The 21708-nt window shown below is 40.4% G+C and overlaps 1 protein-coding gene across 3 annotated transcripts in view; it reads left to right on the forward strand.

The window, feature by feature from the left end:
- Window positions 1-21708, forward strand: part of NFATC3 (nuclear factor of activated T cells 3) — a 59750-nt gene that overhangs the window by 8138 nt on the left and 29904 nt on the right. For all 3 annotated transcript variants that reach the window (XM_052685650.1, XM_052685649.1, XM_052685648.1), the window contains exons 2-3: window positions 6855-7986; window positions 14567-14729. In XM_052685650.1, coding sequence (XP_052541610.1) covers window positions 6855-7986; window positions 14567-14729 — 1295 coding nt within the window. The remainder of the gene's footprint in view (window positions 1-6854; window positions 7987-14566; window positions 14730-21708) is intronic.

A 21708-nucleotide genomic window follows, 5' to 3' on the forward strand; every position in this document is an offset into this window, starting at 1 on the left:
TTGCACGCTTCTGTGCTAGGTGTGTTGCTTTTATTTTGCTGTGGCCTTACTTAAGTGCTCTGGTCATGGAAAGTCAGCTTTTCTGCAGTGCTTGCTCTGGGACTGAAGCAGACAATACATTGGTTGTTCAGTATAGATCAGGCTGCTGTCAATAAGCTCGTGGGTGTTAGGAGCTATCAGTGGCCAATGCAGTCAGGTAGGTGTAGTTAGGTGACAATTTCAGTTTCTAGATAGAGCAGTAACCAAGGAGAACCCTTTATGAAGTCTTGTAGGTTTGCCCCCAGAAGTGAAATGGGTTGTGAGTGATAGTTCAGTTTACAGTACCAACAATCCAGACAAACCTTTGGCCAGCACGCAATTCCCTTTTTCTCCTCAGTCACTTACTGTCATTTTGTTTCTATCACCACTCATCTTACTGTGGTCAGGCACAGCACAACAGTTTGAGTGCTTGGTCTTCTCTTGGTCCCTGCATCCACACATACCAGATGCTCAGGGGATGCAGGACTAAGTTCTTTTACAGCATCTGGTTAACTGAACAGGTAAAATATTGTACTCTTATCTGGAAAAGAGCAGTAACAACTACATGTTATTAAATGCTGTGTGGAGGCATTGCACCATGTAAAGAATCTCTGAACTGCTTGGGTCGTGTTGAGCTGACTTTCAGTCTTACACTGAACGGTGGATGAGACTTCAGGCTGGAGAGCAGCAGCTTGCCTTTAGCTGTGAGGGTCTGGTGCCTTGAAGTAGGATGTCCTCTGGAGTGACAAACCCACAGGGGGAGAAGGGAAGCAAAGAGCAGCCTTGGAACTTGCAGATTTTTAAAGCAAGAAGCAAATATTTTTCTTTCACCTGTTATGAATATTAATGGATAATCCTTAAATATCGAATCACAAGATTTAAAAAGCTTTCACTTAAAACCTTGCTTCATACTAAGCAGAAATACAGAGAAAGGCTGAGAGGGCGCAGGTCTGAACAGTGCCTTGCGCTTCTGGTTGCTGTTTTCTGTTCTTGTAACTGAGCATGACAGTCCTGCTGAACCTTACTGCTACAAGCTGGACTCTTCTGCTGCTTTTTACATTGGTCTAATCAGCATATCTCAAAGCACTTTGCAGTGAAGGATTAGGAAAACTTGTATTTTAAAAACATGGAAGAAAGTAGCAAAGTGCATTAATCTCAGTTGAGAAACAAGCACGTAGTTTTTTGGAACATGCCTATGGCTTATTTGATTTTCATGTTTATTTAGTCTTTCTTATGTGCCAAATAAAATTTAATGACTGTTATTTCCCTATTTGGAACTGAATTCTGTTACGTTAAGGTGAGGCTTGATGTGTGTTACTCCACGGCCAGCCATTCCACATTAAGTGTTGTACCAGGCTGTGGCCTGAGGCTTTGACTGCATGTTACGTTTTTGTTTGGTAGCGCAGCCACCTGCGGTTCCTGTCCTGGTTGCTTGTTTCTCCATATATCCTAGGGCTTATGTTACTGCACTGTAAATCAGATTGCCAAAATCATCTGGGTTAAAAATACGTCTCTTCTCATTGCCCTTCCCCCTTTGTGTGGGTGGGTGGGCAGTTACTGCTGAAAAAACCTAAGGTGGAGCTCCATCCTGCCAGCTTGCCTGTTCCTTTTTCAATGCAGTGTCAGTTGTAAACATTTGATATGCTGTATGATTCTCTTGCTTCAACTACTGCAGTTCGTTACTGTTCTGCGGTTCTACTGAGGACAGCTCATTCTCATCAGACTAGAATTTGGAAGCTTCCCCTGTAGAAAAGATTCTTTTTCTTGCACATTTCCATTGTCCTTGCTTAACACAAGAAGATGAGTAATATTGGCAAGTGAAATGCTGATGGCCTCTTGCGTATGTGACTGACAGAAGTACATTTATTTCTGTCCTTTTTGAGTAATCAGATATGCATGAAACAGAGCACAGAATCATCGAACAGGGAGAAGTCCTTCACAAAAAGAGGTTGATGTAAATAATCTCTTTCCTGAAAGCTCTGCACTACTGCTCTGTAAGCTTGGAGTCCAAAGAGGTGTTTTCCGTCTGCTCCACGTTGTCACTCCAATTGTTTTACCAATTCATGCTTTTTTATTACCATATTAGGTGGCTTACTAGTCAGTTCTACTCCTTTATAAACAAACATGTGGCTGTGTTTCTCAAGCTTTTTTGAGTTGGTCGTTTTTAAGCTGCCTGCTAGCACTGATTAAACTTGTCAGAAGACAGGAATTGTCTCTGGAGAGCTAACAGGTTGCAGTGGAAAGCTGGAATGAAATATCTGACTGTAGAGCTTTAACATGGTGGTGTACCAACAAGAACTGATCAGTTGTGGTTTTAAGTGCATAGTGGGAAAACAGTGGCTCTTGAGTATTTTTGGTTTTTTGTGAAGATTAAGACTCTTCTTTCACCCCAAGAAAGAAGGCTGCAACTTAGCAGGATGCTGACATTTTAGAAATGGAGCTTCATACACTTTTTGTTCACATTAACAGATAGTTTTGTGGCATTCTTGTAGTACCATCAAGTTTGGAAAGAGATGATGGTGGCTGACTTTGGCAGACCTAAAAAACAGAGCAGGTTGTCTTTTTTGGGAATGGAGATGGAGATTATGTGACTTGTGTTAGAACACAGATGATGTCTGTGGCGGTGCTCAAGTCTTTCCTGATGCTATTTAAAGGACTTGATTACTGATCCTGTTTTCACAGTAGTATTTTTGTAAGACCTGGGTCGTGTTGCACTTGCTTAGTACCTTATGGCAACTCCTATTGTCTGAGCCTGTTTGTTTATGGGCTTACAAACCTAGGATAATAAAGTGGTTTGAATGTGTTTGGCATGGGGCTCGTGTTCAGACATTTGATAGTAATTGACCTTCCTTCTGTGGAGAAATCTGGCACGTTGCACAGCTGCACATAAGTGTGTGCCAGTGCGTGGCTGAGCAGCGAGCAACTGGTGGGCAGCATGACTAGATCCGAATGTGCAGTCTGATGCAGCAAGTAGTGAGCAAAGTGCACTTCAGAAACAGTTGTTCTGGGTATTATTTCATTATATGCCCTGGTTACATTGAAGAGTAGTTAACAGCTTTGTCAGAGATGAGCCAGTGCTGTTGTAACATTGAATGGGAGCTGCGGTACACCAGCCTGCTTCCAGACTGTTGCAAATGTGTGCTCAGAATGACGGCCTGCCCGGCTCCTGTTGTTAAGGGGAGGCACAGGCACCTGATGTCGGATTGCATTGCAGGTCTGCAGCTTTATATAGCTGTTACACACTTCGTGGATGTGGGAGATACGCTGCCTTTTATGTTCTCTGTGGTAAATGAGTTCTCAGCAGGGTGTGGAAAAGGGCTTTGCTGTGCTGCTAAAGACTCACCCGCTTCTGTGTGCTGGCAGCATTAAACGCCTCAGTAAGTTAAAGCAAAGCTGAGCTGCTTTCTGCATTGGCTACCAGAAAGACCTTCTTTTGTTCGTAACCACGTGGACTTCTTGTTTTGTTTCCCTGTCTTCTTTTTAAATGCTAACTGGAACAAATTACTCCTATAACTGAAGTTAAACTGATTGGTCTGTAGTTCTTCAGTACTCCTTAACCTTTTATTCAGTCCTGTTTTCTTTACTCTGCATTACTATTAATTTCGTTAATTTACTTAATTGACTACATGAAGAGAAGACATTTAACCATCTGCCCTTTCAAGGTCGTGGCAGACTTCTGATACACATGGCAGTGCTTTTGTTTAAATCCTTGTGTGTTGCTGTATCTGTCTACCTAGCATCTTGCCTCCATGTGTTTGTGGTATTTTTTTATGCTTTACTTTACGAATCTGATTTATTTTCTGTTTCTTGAATGGTTCTTTCATATATTTTAAGGTTGAAGGCCTCACGGCTAGGCCAACTTTCATCTTGTCCCCATAGTGTTACTGGGATGCAGTAGGTCTCCTGTTAAGATTCCAGATGCCCATGACTCCGTTTTTGCTTTGGGCTGCTTTGTAACTCCATTTTGCCTTCTACTGCCTTTTGTGAGACTTCTGTGAGTTTATTTATTCTCTGCTTTCCCGAAGCCCTGCATTGGATTTTTTTTTCTGAGCTATTGTCTCCATTTTATGGATTGTCAGTCTTTCTCTCCTCACCCCCTTCCTCCTCCCCCCCCCACTGGTTTCTTTTGCCCAAGCTGTATTTGTCTTTGTAAGCTGCCTTGTTCCTTCCATTTAGTTCGGGGGCCCATCCAGATCAAATTCTCCCTACAGTTAATATGACAGAAGAAAATTACTGGTAACTCATTCAGTAGAATTGATGAGACACACTGTAAAAGTCCCAGCGTTGTTGTTTGTATAAGCAGCTAACAGATTATTTTAACACATGGCTATGAGAGGAGAGTCAGAGGATGGTCCCAAACTGAGATAAAGCTGCCTGTTTATTGATGTTGTCCGAGAGCTGTTGATTGTAGACTTCAAAATACATTGTCTCCACAGCCATAAGCGTGCTGCTGGGGGAGTGTTTGTTAGATTCATAGGCCTTACTCCTGGTTCCTGGCTTCCTTTTTGTGGAGTGTGCACATGGGGTAACGGCAGCAGCTGTGCCAGGATCCTTGGAGGCAGTTTGTCATGGAGCAGGAGCTGCAAAGCTGGGTGCAGGGACGCGCCTGCTTTTCTCCCGCAGGCCTTCCCAGCCTGCACTGATGTTCCTGTGCTCTTCCACCTCAGCTCTGTGAAACGTGAATTCTGAGTGTGCCTGTGTGTTTTGTAAACCCAGTGGCGCTGAAAGAGAAGCTGTCTTTAATATAGTAAGATTTCTTGATTATTTCTGCAAGAGAAATAAATAAGGCTCTTTGCATTGCTGAGAGTTTTAACCCAGCAATGTACTGCTGCTGTTCCTAAAGCTGTTCATGACAGTAAATGGTTGTTCACAGGACTGTTGATTTTCTATAGCATTTTTAACGTTATTTCAGAATGTCTTTAACTGTGTGTTTCGTTTGTAACTTTCAAGTAGCTGGATAAATGCTTAGTAATTTAAGTCATCCTTTTGTCAGGATTGCCTTTTTTCTTTCTTGACCAGCTGTCCTAATACTAAATAAGGGAACAAAGACATCTGTGACCCTGCATATGAATATACCAGTAAATGTGGAAAATCTGTAACTAATTACTGCTTGCAGTTCATATTTTGTGATGGGAAACAGCACAAGATTATTTTTTTTCCCCCCAAATTTTAAAAAAAATCTTCAGAGAAGATAAATGTAATTCTGACAGTGTTGCTAATTATGTGTGTGACAGGCACGATAGTCCCTTAGCAGTGTCGTGATGCCGTTAGTAAATGCTTATTTATAAAGCAGCATGTAATAGTTTTTTGTGCTCCTAAAACATGCAGTAATAGTAATGGCATAGTTATATAAGAAGTGTTATGTATGACTGTAATATTGCATGCAACATCACGCAGTACTGAATGTTACTCTTAAATGCGTTTTTGTGCCTCTTTCAGAATACAGTGTTACAGTCTGCTTTCTGGTAGCACTGTGCTCTGTCTCCACTTGAAAATGCTTTCTTCTTGTCTCTGAGGAGATGCTTTCTTGCTTTGTTCCTGAATAATGCCTTTTAGTTAATTTTATGCTGATTGCTCTGAATGAAACTTAGAATAGAATGACTTGATTAACATCCTACATTTTTTTTTCATTATGGAGAAGGCTAAAATGCATGGCTTCCTGTCTGGGTACTTTATTTGATTGTGAGAGTAAATTTATTTAAAACCATTTTCATTTTAAGTAGCAAGGCAGCAAACTGAGGGGCAGAGTTAAAACATTGGTTGGGGTAAATGTGTATCTTTTTAAATGAGCAGAAACTTCTGAGCTGTGTGAACAGAATTGGCTAGATGGATCTTTTACTTGATGATAACTTCTAATGGATCTTGAAATCTGAAAAGATTGGGAAAGTGCTAATATCCTACTTGGGATCCCTTTCAGAAGAGAAAAGAAACAAATAGGAGTGGTCAGGAAATAAGGAAATAAGTCATTTCAAAGACAAGTATCTCATACTGGCATTTAATACTGAGAATCAGGGCAAAAGTTCCTGCTTTGGTTCTATGAGACAAAGCTGCTGAATCCATCACGATTGCATGCTTTTCTTTGGAATGTATCCTGTGTTTTAGTTCAGTTTGTGAGATCTGAGGCTGTTCTGCATTGCCTTTTTTATGCTGGATAGCTTTCACTCAAACTTTGTGAGACTTGAAAAAATGCTGTTGTGTGAGATGGGTGCTTACAGTTTTCTAGGAAGCCAAAAAGACCTTTGGAATGAGATTCTTTGTACTATGTTTAATAATATTTCTTGCTAGGCTTCTTCTGGTTAAGTATTTGCAGCTATCTGTCATCTCCATTGAAGTTTGAGTCACTGGAAGATACTTTCTGATGTTAAAGGAGACAAATATTACTCATGTCCTATTCTAGTGCTTATAATTGTTGACTGGTGAGATTGCAGAAAGTGTCATATTTGTTCATATTCATGTTAAGATGATCAAGCATCTGATTATGATAAAACAATTAGGAGGTGAATAAATTGAAAATAGTTATGAAAGATGATGATTGAGTTGAGTGTTTCATATTAGACACTGTCAAGATTTTAAACCCATGTTCTGTGTATATTACATATTCAGCTACTGAAGATGTGGATGAACTGCAGAATCTGATTGAAAGCAAGATTTATGAAAGAAAACTTGAGCTGTAGTCATAAATATGTAAATGGGAGGGATCTAAAATAATTAGCTTTATTTTTTGTGCCTACTATAATGAGATGTGTCTAAGGTGTTGAAAAGGTGTCTGGGAAACGAAAGGGTTTTGTGACATTTTTCAAGTAATTTACTCTGATTCAGTCCCTCTTCTTTTTCAGATCTTGAATCTGATGACTGTGCATCCATATACATCTTCAATGTAGACCAGCCATCATCTTCTGTAAATCAGCCAATTTGTATTCCTCGCCATGGACTGCAGTCTCACTCCTCTCCTCTGTCACCACCTACAAGACTTCAGAGTCATAAGAACTATGAAGGAACCGGTGAGGTACCAGAATCCAAATACAGTCCACTAGGTGGACCCAAACCCTTTGAGTGCCCCAGTATTCAGATTACTTCTATTTCGCCTAACTGTCATCAAGGGATTGAAGCCAATGAAGATGAATTGCACACAAATGGCACAGAAAATGAGTATATGGAAAGGCCTTCACGGGACCATCTCTATCTTCCTCTTGAGCCATCATATAGGGAATCATCCCTTAGTCCAAGCCCTGCCAGCAGCATTTCCTCCAGAAGTTGGTTTTCAGATGCTTCCTCTTGTGAGTCCATTTCCCACGTTTATGATGATGTAGACTCAGAGCTAAATGAGGCAGCTGCTCGATTTACCCTTGGCTCCCCTCTGGCCTCTCCCGGTGGTTCTCCAAGAGGTCCTAATGATGAATCTTGGCAACAGCCTTATGGATTTGGGCATGCCTTGTCACCTAGACAGTCTCCCTGTCATTCTCCTAGAACTAGCATTACGGATGAGAATTGGCTAAGCCCTAGACCAACGTCAAGGCCCTCCTCAAGACCTACATCCCCCTGTGGGAAACGGCGACACTCCAGTGCTGAGATTTGCTATGCTGGTTCTCTCTCTCCTCACCATTCTCCTACTCCATCACCTGGTCATTCTCCCAGAGGAAGCATAACAGAAGACACATGGCTAAACACTTCCATCCATAATGTGCAAGGTCTTAATTCTGGCCTTTCACCATTTCAGTGTTGTACAGAGACTGATATTCCTCTTAAAACAAGAAAGACCTCAGAGGATCAGACTGCTACTTTGTCTGGAAAAATAGATATCTGCCCTGAAGAACAGGGTAACTTATCATCTTCCCTTGAAAATGCAGTAGATGACTGCTCTGGTTCTCAACATGCCTTGAAAAAAGATTTGCCCGGAGACCAATTTCTGTCTGTTCCTTCGCACTTTACTTGGAACAAACCAAAGCCTGGTCATACTCCTATATTTCGGTAAGTTGTAAGAAAATATGCAAGTCCTTCAGAAGTTTTCCTTCCAATGCATCCTATGTAGGCATGCTAATGTGCTTATATTTCTATGCTATACTGAGACCTCTAAAAGAAAACTTCTTTTTTAAATGAAATGTCTGCAGCTTTTGTGCATGCTTAGATTGTAAGCAGTTGGATCCATTCTGAACAGTTAGCATTTTAATACAAGTGAGGTGCATGGAAAAAGAGCATGGCCAGCAGGTTGAGGGATGTCATCCTCCCCCCTGCCCTGCCATGGTGGGACCACGTCTGGAGCACTGGGTCCAGTTGTGGTCTCCCCATTTCAGGAAAGACAGAGAAGTGCTGGAGAGGCTCCAGCTGAGGGCCACAAAGGTGATGGGGCCTGGAGCATCTCCCTCATAAAGAAAGGTTTCATTTTTCCTGTGACTGTTCATCCTCCAGAAATGAGGGCTGAGAGGAGATCTTACCAAAGCTAATAAGTATCTAAAGGGCAGTAGTCAAATGGATGTGACTAGGCTTCTTTTGGTGGTGCTCTGTGACAGAACAAGGGGCAGTGGGCACAAGCTGGAGCATAGGAAGTTCCATACGAGCATGGGGAAAGACTTCTTTACTGTGAGAGTGACAGAGTGCTGGGTGACAGAGGCTGCCTGAGGAGGTGATAGTCTCCTTTTGGAGATATTCAAACCTGCCTGGACACTTTCCTGTGTAACCTGCTGTAGGAAACCTGCTTTAGCAGCAGGGTTGGACTACAAGACCTCCAGAGGTCCCTTCCGGCCCCTACTATTCTGTGATTCTGAAAAGAAACCTGAATGCTCATGTTATAAAACTGTGACAACACAAAAGAGGTGGAGGTTTTATTTCCTTATATTTTCACTTGCTTCTTTTGGGTTGATAGACTTCTACTAATTGGGGTAGAGAAAATAGATTTGCGTGTCATGCTGAAGGCCATCTAGAATTCTTTTAATAAAAGGAATTCCTTTTTGAGCTTTGGCTCCAAGGGTATTTTCTAACTGTGTGGTGCTGAGTTAATTGGGTTTTGTCCTTCTGTAGTTGTGTGCTTGCAGGATAATTTGTGGAGACTCTGTAGAAGGAACTAGTTCAGCTGGAGGAAGAATTCACTCTCCCTCCTTCCCATTCTGTTATTTTTTTAGGTGAAGCAGGTCTGTGATCTCTGGGACCACAGAACTTCTGGGACCACTTGGCCACAGTAGGTAGAGTAGAAATGAGAACTGAAGTCGCATTGCTGCTGACTGGGTAGCTATTGCAATTAATCAGCTAAAAATTATCTGCTTCCTTCCTGAACCTTTTTGTTGCTCTGCTAGGTTTGAAACGCAAGAGGTAGAAGGGGCTGGGAGGTGAAGCTATCCTTCTGGTTTTGTGTAGATGTTTTCTAATAGTTAGGTTAGTGTATGTAAAAGTTATCCATATAAAAACATGCTGTAGGCTTAAATGTTGGTGTTCCCATACTGCTGTGTACTGATTTGAAAATAAGGGATTGAAATAATGTCATTCTGTAGTGGCAGTGCTTGAGATTAGTTCTTCAGGGATGTGGTAGATGGAGAGATGAATGTAGTGAATGAAGCAATTTCTTAGCAGGGGGTAGGGGGAAAGCAAAAGCAAGAGCTAATGATTGACTTAACACAGAATGTCAGAATTTATTTAAAAGCTGGTACTTTTCAAAAATAAAAAATGGGTGTACGTGCAGAAGAAGGTAAAGACCAAATCTATTGACAAGTAAACTGAACAAAGCAAGCTGTGTACCTCTGCTGCCCAAAATACACCCTGAGTATTGAATTTGTGGAAATGGTTACGTTAGCAGCTGTATTCTCAGTGAAATGTTGAGCTATTTAGCATCTGTAGCCTGTTCCACTGGTGCAGTGAGCCTGCACGACTTCAGGATATTCAGGTGTTTCATTGTAAACTGTTTTGATTTTGATGCTCACGAAGTAGGGAAGCTCATTTGACTTCTGTTTTAGGAATAAAAATGAAACAGAGGGAAATCTCATTGAAGTAGTCTATGACAGCAAACAAAAGCAGGCACCTCAGTAGTCATAAGTTAGATACTAATTGCAATTCATGTGTTTATTATATATTACATGTAGGTAGCTCTGAACGTAATGTTTCCTGTTTATTTCCATGGAACCTACATCAGATAGAAAGAGCGCAATAATACGATTGGATAGAGCAGATTCTCAGCTACAAAACATTATTTTTCAGCACAGTCACCACTATTAGGTGTGCGTTGTCACCAGTGATGAACAAGAGCCTGCATGTCACACTCATAAAAATGCACAGAATGTTGGTGGGAAGGTTCTATTGCCATATCACCAACATCCACCCCTACTCTTGTGGGCCAGCATATAAAATAGGGGTCATTACTTTCAGAGCAGTCCTTACGTGCACTGTATTGCATGATATTAATGGTAATATATCTTGCAAAATATTTAATTATAGATTGAAAAATTGCAAATAGACATTTTGTAGGATATTAATGAGTCGTGCATTGTTTTATTTAACCCCTGGAACAAATTGTGCTTTTGTGTCCTGGAAATAGGCATTAACAAGCAAAATCTTTGAAATACAATGTTAGTTTATTCTGTTGTGCCTCTCCTTGTGCAATTGTTAGATTTGTAAATTGATTAAGAACAACTTCATGAACTGACAGTTGTCTTCAGAATACTGTATCAAAATTTAATCGGAAGTGCTGTGAATTGAAGGGCTGCCACACAGCTTCTTTGTCCCAGTGGCGATGAACAGAAGGGCTTTGATGCATTTATTGGCAATTCAGGACTGTTCTCTTTGGTGGTAGGTACTTCTCAGCAACTTGAGAGTATTTTACCCGCAATTATCTAGCAGTTTCAGCTGAACACTAGGATTGCTGACAATGTTACCTACTTTTTCAGGAAAAGAATCTGTAACCGTAGTGGCAGATGGTGAAATACTTGCAGCAGGCAGTTCTGTCGTCTAAATATTTCTGTTGTTAGTCTGGAGAAGAGAGAGCAGTGGATTTACGTTGTATTTTTAGCATGACTATTGGGATGTGCATCTTTAATTGCTTTAGAGGAATAAATCTTTCAATGTGAGCAGGCTGTAGGCGAACTTAGTCTGTATGTAGTTATCCATCAGTTTGTTGTTACATGAGATAACGCCAGTTGTGCTGCGATAACGAAGCTTTAAAGTGAAACTGTTTGCAAATCACAGGCTTTCAGGGTAGATGCTCATTTAAGTGAGATGAGGAAGAGGAATTCGAACCTCTTGGATTTGTAATAAGGGAGGCTATTGCTTTAGTGTTTACACACCATTAATGAATCCAAAGAAATTCACATAGAGTTTAATATATGACCTCTGTGCGATGCAGATGCTTCAGTTCTCTACTTTGTTCTGACGTGACAGAATATGGATTTTACTTGATGGCATGCTGTATCAATACTCTAAAGCATATTTAACTCTTGGTCTGCTAGTAGTAGAACAATTGAGATCCCAGGGTGTGTCTTTAAAATTTATTACTAGAATTTGTGATTACTGAGAAGCAGGAATGTATTCATACTGAGTTGCTAAAATGAGCTTTCATTCCACCTGTGTTCAGCAACATTCTAGGCATGGATGCCAACAGAGCATCAAGCTATACCTGAGCTAGTCGCACGTGTTTCAGCTGAGGGAGCAAGGTTAGCAGTTGCTGTCTGCCCAATGAATTTCCCAGGAAGACTGCTCCAAATGAAAGATGAACATTTTAAGGTTTGAACAGAATCGTGTTCTATGGCTGTAACTGGCTTCAGAACACTGCATGTAGGATAGAAGGAAAAATAAAGGGTAAGTCAAGTGCAAGTAGTCTTGTTTCTAGAGTTTGTTTCTTCCTGTGTGAGAGAGGCACAGCCCATGCTGAGCCCTGACTTCTGTGGGTTTGGAACATGAAATGTGGAAGTTGTGTGGTTGTCCTTTGGATGAACAAGAGGTGTTTGTTCACTGCATGCAGCCAGAAGCAGTTTTGCATTAGAAATTGTGACTGCAGGTTAAGAAGGTGTTGACTGAATTAGTATTTGAACACTGAAGTGATTGTTTCAAATGCAGTGGCTTCTGCTGCTGATGCTTCTAAAGGGTTCCTTCTTCTGAGTTTCCTTTAAATAGCAGCTGTTCCCTAAAGCCTTTAATCTTGATGTGATAGGAGTATGAGCTTTTGAAGACTAGCATTAATCAGATTATGAAATTCTCTTGGTATTACTGGTAGAACGTGTGCAGGTTTACAGAGTGGTGCTCCCTCAACAACATGCTGGGATTTGGTTTGAAGCAAATTCTGTATTCTGCTGCATGTAGAAGATCGATGTGACACAGCCTCTAAATCTTAATGCTGTGTCATTGGGCAAGTTTTTGAGGGTTTCCAGTCTTTGTTGTTTGCTTGTTTGAGTTATATTTTTGGGATCTGCATATGCACGTGTGCTTGCTCCCTCCCTCCCTTTGATATTTTGTCTGCTTTCAAAGAATGACAAAATCTAGACACTTGGTTGTTTTCCTGTGTCCATGTTTGTTCTAGTATTCCAAATATTTTTTTCAGGAGATAATGGGACTCTGAGGCAGCTTGCGCTATAATTTTACTAGTTAATTGCAGAATTAACTTCTCTGAGAGGTGTGGAGTTGTCAATAGCAATGAATACATTTTCTTGAGAGAGTTTAACATAGAATTCTCACTATAATGTCTCTCAGTAGTTGGTATGTTGTCTGTGGTGTGCATAGTATACCAAGCTCTCTTAGGGACTGTATGTGCTCACTATGCATACCAGCTATTTTGGCATAGGGTATTTGTGTATGGGAGAGAAAAATAGTTTTGAAAATAGTAAAGAAAAAATTCTTGCCTGCTAAAAAGAGTTTTTAAAGAAGTTTAGTATCTTCTAATCTTCACATTTTCTTTCCTTTTTCAGACTGAAGACTTGAGTCCAGTTCTTCAATAGCTATAAAAGTGAATGGAAAGGTCTAGTTGATAGCCAGTAATAGCATTTAGGCAGTACACATTGGCCTATGGTAAGTAACTGGAAGGACTGGGCTTATACTGCATACTGCATTCCTCTGTTTCCTCTTTTATTGCTGACATCACCGGTCTTCTTCCTACCCAGTAAATACTATTGCTGTGGAAGGACCAGTCCTCAGAGCTGCATGCTGGGAGAAGAAGAGTCTTTGCTATACACTGAGTGCTCATGGACGTGATTTACTGCTCACGTTTCTTCCTTTCAGTAAGAAGAAAGGGAAGTACTCCTGCTCCCCTTGACTCCCGAATGGGACTTCAGGAGATGAGGTTTAATTTACCAGGTGAGCTCTCTCCTGAAGTGCATTAGAAGTACTGCATGAAGCAGCAGGTCAACAGGCTTGTAGGTTGTCCTGCCATGGGAGGATGACAGCAAGTGGTACCTTTTCTTCTCCTCCTTTTTTGTGCCTAGTGACAGTGATGTTTGCAGTAAAAGGTGGATGTATGCTGCTGCAGGCTGAGCCCAAGTCCATCCAGGTACTTACTGGACAGAATTTTTTTTCCTCCCCTTCAATCTAAATGTTATCTCCTTTTCCAACTGTGGGTATGTTTATGAGTTGTAGCTGAATTCTGCAGAAGGTAACATTTGTCTGTTATGCATCTGCAGCTATTTGTGTTTGTGAAAATGTGCATGGTTTTGGATAGGTGGGGAGGCTTTTCCTGTCTCGCTGTGAAGGAGAAATGAAAATGAGCTTTCTCAGGCAGTGATACAAAGCAGTATCTGTCCGTCTCTTTAGAACCTACTTTGCTTTCCCTATTGGTCAAAGCATGGTAATAAGAAAAATTTAATTTTTCTTGTGTATGTTCTTATGTGATACACAGCACTATAAATATTCACTTGTAAATGTTTATGAATTAATTTGCTCTCCCAGGTAATTACTGACTTGAATCTGGCTGTTCTTATCAGAATAAGCATGTGAATTCATAAAGGTAAATGATAGGTATGAAAAAACTGACAATGTTACATGCCTTGTTTTCCTTTGAGGTTCTTCCATGTTACTTTGCTGCAATTTTTTTAATTTTATTTTTCTCCTTCCCTGGAGCAACATTGCTACTGGATGTAAGTGTACAAACTGTGGACAAATAAAGCAGGCACTTCACACACAAGGTGGCCATTGCAGTAAGTCTTTATGCTTAGATAGGACTACTGGTCTTGAAAAATTGAACCATCATATAGTGAAAATGAGTTACAGGTTGTTTCCTCTCACACCGCTTGAACTTGCTTGTTGGTACCCATGAGGATAAAAATTAATAGCATTAAGGAACAGCACTGGTAATGTGAGGCAGGGAGTCAGTATCTTTACAGTATCTATACAGTATCTTTCTTCTAATCAGGTGTTGGAAGAAAGAAATACAGCACTAACAATCCCAAAACGTTTAACTGAAGATTTTAATGCTTCAGTAAATTTGGGGAATTTTCAGGTAATAGCGTTAGGCTCATAGCTGTTCTTGTTTGGTAACCATTTGTTAGGAAAGTGAATCATGATATTTTATACACACGTTGTTTTGATACCATGCTGGCCAAATGTCATGCTTCATTTAACCATAGTGTTCATCTCTTGACTGCAGCACATCTTCGTTGCCACCTCTTGACTGGCCTTTACCAAGTCATTATGGGCAGTGTGAACTGAAAATAGAAGTCCAGCCTAAAACTCATCACAGAGCTCACTATGAAACAGAAGGAAGCAGAGGAGCTGTAAAAGCGTCTACTGGAGGACACCCTGTAGTGAAGGTAGGATGTCTGGCTTTCTTGAATCCAAGATAACTTTTTCTGTTAAGTACAGTTACTGGCATTTATGATGCTGTGGATTGTTGCCTTCTGTGAAGCTCGTATTCCTTCCTGGGTAAGATTCTCCTCTAGCTGTAACCTGTGCAATGTAAGAGTTAGCTTAGATTTGGACTGTTTATCTGTAACAGCAAGACTTGTTCCCCTCCTCCCCCGCCTTCTGTTTTGTCATTGTTTCCATTGTCTTAACTGAATCGAGCAAGTTTTATTGTCCCTTAGAACAGTTTGTTTTTTTCAGTAGTGAAACTCATGTAGATACAGCAATGCAGACAGCAGTTCTCTGACTGAGAGGGTGGTGATGCACTACCACAGTACTGGCCATTAACAGCTGTTGATGAGCTGTTTTGACTGGCTTCTTCCTTACTGCTAAATGTTCCAAATGCTGAAGACATCTGAAGCATAGTACTTGTATGCTTCACAAATGCCAACCAAATGTTGCTGAGATCAGAGTTAGATGTAAGGTCCTGATAAATTTGGCTTGGGTTTCATATGAAAGTTCTGGCATAGTGATCTTTGAAGGGCAAAATGCATGGGTGTTTGATGTTGCGACTGCAAGTAGGTACGGTGCTCAAGCTGAGATGTTTCCCCGTGAGGTGATGTGTGTACATGTCTCAGTGCTGAGCAGACTTCAGGATTAGTTTACCAGTACTTGATTCTCTCAAGCTCTGAAGCTATGCAATATAAACAAAGGTGTACCAGCAGAAATTAAATCTGTTGGACTGACTGTTTTCTTGCAGTCTCCAAGCCCTTTGTCTAATGCAGTTCTTGAAGACTGACCCTTAGTCATGTTCTTTGGGCTACATTCCCAACTTTGTTTCTTATGATAGCTTACCTTGATTTATTTTTTTTAATTTAATTTTATTTTTTAATTTTTCCTCTTCTTCATCTTCCTGTAGACTTTTTCATCTGTACCTTTCCTTGCTCTTTCTCTCCAAAAAAAGACTGGATCTTGTCATCACATCTTTTCTTCCTGGAGTGTCTTTCATCACTCTTATCTTCTGCCATTCCTTCATTTCCATTCTTACTGTGAGCTTTTCAGCCAGCTTTCGTTACTGTGTTTCCTCAGTGTTTTCCTCTTAGTGATGATACCATGACCCAACCAGCTCAAACCTCCTGTTGGCAGACATGCTCAATTTCATAGTGCAGTAGAGACAACAGTCAGGTGCTCAGCAGGGATGTCTGTTCTGTGTGCTAGAGAAAAGAGAGGATGCCTGAGCTAGGCTGGAATCTGAAAGAGGTTAACTGGGGACATTTCTTTTTGTGGAGCATCGCGTTGTTTTAGTCAGTGGAGGACAAGTAGACACAACTTTCACATGCCAAGGTAGCTGGCACTGGCGTTCAATACATTGTTAGTAAGAACAGAATCTTGGGAGATTGCAATTGACAAAATAAGTCTCTGCTGAGCTTTTGGAAGCTATTTATTTATTTATTTCTTCTCCCCTGGTGCTCGTGTCCTGCGCTTCTATTTGTGTTAAGGGAACCAGTTTTGCTGATGTTTTCCAGACTTAACAGATACCCATGGGGTTTCTTTTGTTCACAGTACTACTGGATGCTTCTGTAGCAGTGCTTAGACCTAAGTCAGAAAACAACAACTCTGTAACCTATGTGATTTATTATTGTCAAAGGTATTTATTCATGTAAGGATTGTGAAATACCTTGCCATGACAAGAATGCTGTCTTAAAAAAAGGGCATAGTATTTATAGTTGTTTCACAGTCTTGTGCTTGAACATGTGCATTGTGCTGTGCTGCTCTAAAGTAAAATGAACACAAATTCAGATCAATATTCAGTTTTGCAGTTTGGTCTCTTCCGGCTGGATTAGAAATTGTTCCTGATGGAAAAGAGGAAATTGTTATGAAACAAAAGAAGGATTTGAATTAACTTTTCACTCATTGCTGATTAAAAAAAACAGTATGCTAAGGGCCAAGTTTGGTGAAAAGTAAATACTATTGTGTGCAGACACAAACCATCTAAATGCAAAGATGCAGTCTTTTCTTGCACTTACGGAAGTTTACTGCACAACTTCAGTTCAAGATATGTGTTACAATTTGACTTTTTTTGTGCTCTTGGCCTTATACCACTTAGATCCATGTGTGTGATCACTGCAACAGCATACTGGGCATTTTCTTGTGTTACGTGTCTATAAGTTAAGCAGGTCAGAGACGAGGAAGGATATGGGTGCTTGAAGGCTCTTTCTTGCTTCAAACTTTTTGTTGCTCTTGAATTAAGAGCATATGCAAAGAGCACTTAATTTCCTAACTATGAAGCCTCTACTTCTGCATGTACAGTTGATATGTTATTTAAAATAAAGATTTTAAGATGTTGCGTAGCTTCAAGCCATTAATCTATTAGCACATGTCATTAATCCATTACTAATACTGTACTATACCAGTTGCTAGGAAACTAAGCTTCTGACAAATTTGGCATCATCTCTTGTGAGTACATTTAATCAGCTTATTTCCAAATGTGAGGAAATGAAATGAGTTGATCATCGTGCTTTGTTGTGTAAGTTCATTGACTTTAAGGAAGTAATTCTGTAATGCAGTTGTCTTATATTCAGCTTTTTAGTGGCAAAAGTTCCTAAATAGCAGATAACTGTTGCTTTAATCTCTGCTTGCCTGAGGGTATGTTTCAGCTAGTCCATGTAATTTGGCATTACTTACTTTACCTGAGTAGAAAAATCCGTGAGATTTTTCTCCCTGTCAGTTTTCACAGGGAGGAAATAAATATCTTGGCAGCAGGGCTAGCAAGGGGAAAGGTGACATTTTGAAATTGTCATGCAAATTGTGTGACGATTTTGTAATGCATAATCAGGAGACAAAAGCAGCCTCTGAGAGCCTCTGCCTTCACCTAACTCAGTGGATTAGTGTTTTACATCTCTAAGAAGCCTTCTGAACAAATAGCTGCTGCATTTTGTCTGAATCTTATATGAATGATCATAATGCCTTCTCACTCTTGCCCCAGATCATACGTACATAATAACCTGTTTGCTCTACAGTTTACTAGAATGAGATTTTCCTGTTATCTAAAGCGGTTCAGGCTTTTCACGAGTCCTCATGTGTGTGATTTAGAGCATTTCAGGATGGACAGAAACACATCTCAGGATCTCTCAGGAATAGTTTCTCTTTTTTTAGCTTCCTGTTCTAAAATTATTTATTAAACAAAACAAAACAAAAAAACAAAAAAAAAACCACACACACACACACACACAAAAAAACCCCACACACAAAAAACCCACTTTCTGCTGTGCACAACAAATATTTTCATGTTTCGTTCTGTTCCTCTTGAGGAAGGTGATCTCTGACCTTACAGTCAGTGTAGAAGGGGCTTTTGAGCTCCTCGTTCTCTATGCAAGTAGTGTGTCCTGTGGCAAGGTGCTCCCACAGTGGGGATGAGTTGTAGGTGTGAGCAATGATAAGAGGAACTTTCATCTCAAATGATGGCATATCTGCAACAAGTGTTGTGTAGGTTCCACTCATGGGTTGTGTCTCGTATATGCAATGTAAATCTGGGGCAGTGGTAGCTATTAGGAAATTGCTTGAACTATATGTGTCGTTTTTAGCCGTAACACTTAAGGGGTAGAATCTTTCATTAGTTACTCTGCCATGTGCAGAGCTCTTCAATAGTTGTATCTGCCAGAACAGAGGAGGGGGAGCATCATGTGAAATTTGTGTGTACTCAGCAATGTTGCAGTTGAGGAAAGATGTTGGATTAAAAATTAAAGTATTGAAGAAAAAGTGGCGTATGCAGTTGTAGTCGCAGAAACTTCTTACCTGAGGCCTGTGAAGGAGGTACTGAATGTCAGCTCTGTTTAATATGGTCACAGAGCATGAGGGGCATGACTGAGGAGCTGCAAGAGGAGAAAAAATATACTGATTTTTGAACGACATGATAAGTTCTGAACCAGAAGGGTGTCCTCTGAAAGCCTGTCGAACTCTGCCTGAATGCATGTATGCTGTAACTGTAACCTACATGGAAGGATCTGACTGAGAAATGTCAGAGATGGTCCAAGAAGTTAATGAAAGATCATATAAATGAGCGTTTGCTTCCTGGCCTGTAATTCTGTGCTGTCACTTTTTTTCAAGCGTTCTTTGCAACCAGTTCATGTAACTTCTTGAGTAACTGGCGTTATATCAGGATTCTCCCTGTTGTTCTCACAGCCCAATGAACAGCATGGGTTTTTTTGTGTGTCTCGTGACCTTTCCCATTCCTTCTGTCTTCATTTTTTTCAATTCTAATGCTTTTTTATTTGTCCTGAATTCTTCCCTTACTTGTACATCACCAGAAGATAGGTTGCAATCCAGCTTTAATTGTTCAGTATTGTTTGGTAACAGTAACCTGCAAATATATGTAGAAGGGAGAAGGTAAGTAAGTGTCAACCTGTGTGAATCATGTAACTGGCTGTATTGGATAAAGCAGTGACCTTTGGATGAGATTCTAGACATGAATATATTTCTAAGAACAGATATACATGGCTATATAAACATCTGCTCTAGAATCCCCCAGATAGATAGCAAAATTACACTGATGCATCTAATGTATGTTTGAATACTCAATCTAGAAAATGCTTGAATATGAAAAAAAAAAAGTAATGTGGCATACTGCATCAGTAATGGCAGTTGTCTGGTTTTTGTGTGGTGTGGTTACTAAGATGTGGAAAAGTAACCATCATTTTTTCCCAAAGCCAGGTCATGCTTTTTCTGTAAGTTACATAGGCTTTCCCTGAAAGGCTCATCTGGAAAACTGTCCATCGCATAATTTGGCACTGGAATTTGGAAGATCAGAAATAATGCTATTTTTTGGGTAGCATAGAGCAAACTGAACACGGCATGTATTGTGATGGCTGGTTTGATGTAGCTAGCAGTTCTGCAGTGTGTGAAGTTGAGTGTCCATTGGAGGGCCACAAAGATGATAAGGGACCTGGAGTGTTTCCCCTGTGAGGAAAGGCTGAGTGACCTGGGTCTGTTCAGCCTTGAGAAAAGAAGACCGAGAGGTGATCTTATTAATGTTTATAAATATCTTAAGTGTGGGAGTCAAAAGGACATGGCCAACCTCTTTCCTGCGGGCTGTGGGGGCAGGGCAAGGGGAAGTGGCCATAAAATTGAGCATAGGAAGTTCTGCACCAATATGCAAAGGAACTTCAGAGTGAAGGTGATGGAGCACTGGCACAGGCGGCCCAGGGGGGTTGTGGATTCTCCTCTGGAAATACTCAAGACTTTCCTGGACTCCTACCTGTGCGCCCTGCTGTAGGAGGCCTACTTTGCAGGGGGTTGGTCTCGATGATTTATAGGGGTCACTTCCAGGCCCTACAATTCTGTGATTCTACTGCTATTTTAACTATGAGTTGCTTTCCTTTCTTTAGTACCATAGAACGGCACAAGAGTCAGAGCTGAAAAATACTCTTCAAAACATACTTGAAATTTGTATTAAAATACTTTCAAATTATCTGCAAGCAGCGAGTGTGTGTGAAATTTCAGAAACAGAAAATCTAGCTTTTTAAACCTTGAAGGATGTTCAGTACATTGTATGATTATATGGTAATATGCCAGTAATGCACTGGCAGTTTTGTTTTGGTCCTTTGCAGGACTCATTCGTCTTTGTGATGACCTTCAGAATGCTTTTAATCTGGACTTGTGCCGCAGCCTAGTAGTTTATTAACTTTTGCTCTGTCATACTTCATTATTTCTAATTTATCTATTCTGAATCCCAGAGGTCTGTATTATTATAACATCTTCAAGTTAGTCTACTCAACAAATTTGTTAGCAAACGAGGAAGGAGGACTCTTTTCTGATGTGCATGCTATTCCTTCCTACATCAAATAATCAGCTGATTGATAATAGTACCACAATTCAGGAAGAGGAAGTAGATGTTTTGTTCTAACATTTAATTTTAAAATCAGGAATTTAACTTCTTGTAACATTAAAAGCTTTGTGGACTCAGAATGAAATTTAAAAAATAACCTATTCCCATGCACTAAGTCTTTCTGAGCCGGTGCTTGGGGTATTGTCAGAGAAATCTGAATGGAGTTCCCTTGCAAGAATGCCTCCCATTTCATGTGAACAGTCAACAGGAGATCCTAGGTGAGCCCTTTCTGCACCTCTGCAAGGTCAACGAGGTGATGATTGTAGTCACTGATATTTTTTTTCAGTAGTTTCCCTGAACTAATTTCTTGGTTTTGTACATATAGGTCAGTTCAAGCTTTTCAAAATGCCACTGTTGATAAATGTCTGGAAATTGCACCACCAGTGTCAGTCGTTCTGTTGCTTCGGTGCTTCTTGGGCATTGTTAGCCAGAGTATGCCAAGCTTGTTGGTCCCATCTCCATTGTCTCCAAGGACAAAATATCTCAGAGGCTTTTTTTTTTCCCTTATGATATTATTGTGGGGAGCTCTGGCAGGTTTTGTTTGGTAAACAGCTGTTTGAAAGTAAAGTAAAACTTGCGTAGTAAAAGTTCCTTTCTTCTCGGGTTGTTTAGATATCATGGTGAATTATTCCATGTCTTTATTTATACAGTTGTAGAAAGTAAAAATACCTAATACAAGAAAACAGCTTTGTTTTTCCTTTCCCTTTTGCCTTCATATAATTGGACCTTTTCTCCTCTGTTGACCTTACTGTGTAACTTTGGGGTTGCTCTAAGGAATTAGGCACCACTGCAATGCATCCAGCTGTCATGAGACCATTAAGGAAGAAATAACTAGTTATTTTGATCTTGATGATTGAAAATGTCTCATTAACATATTCTCTTTTTACTTGGTAAAAATTGCAAACTATTGACCTGCATGAGTTTACTGTGTGCAGTGTAGTTAATGAGGCTGGAACTGCTTTGGCGTGAGGCTCTTCTGGCTTATCCTGTTGTGACCTTCAGTCTTTAGCCTTCCAGCTTTAGTTTAACTTACGCATGCACTGACCTTTGCTATGGAAACGATA

This window comes from Tympanuchus pallidicinctus, unplaced genomic scaffold, assembly GCF_026119805.1.
Source record: "Tympanuchus pallidicinctus isolate F22 unplaced genomic scaffold, pur_lepc_1.0 scaffold22, whole genome shotgun sequence".
In the NCBI taxonomy this organism is placed as follows: domain Eukaryota; kingdom Metazoa; phylum Chordata; class Aves; order Galliformes; family Phasianidae; genus Tympanuchus; species Tympanuchus pallidicinctus.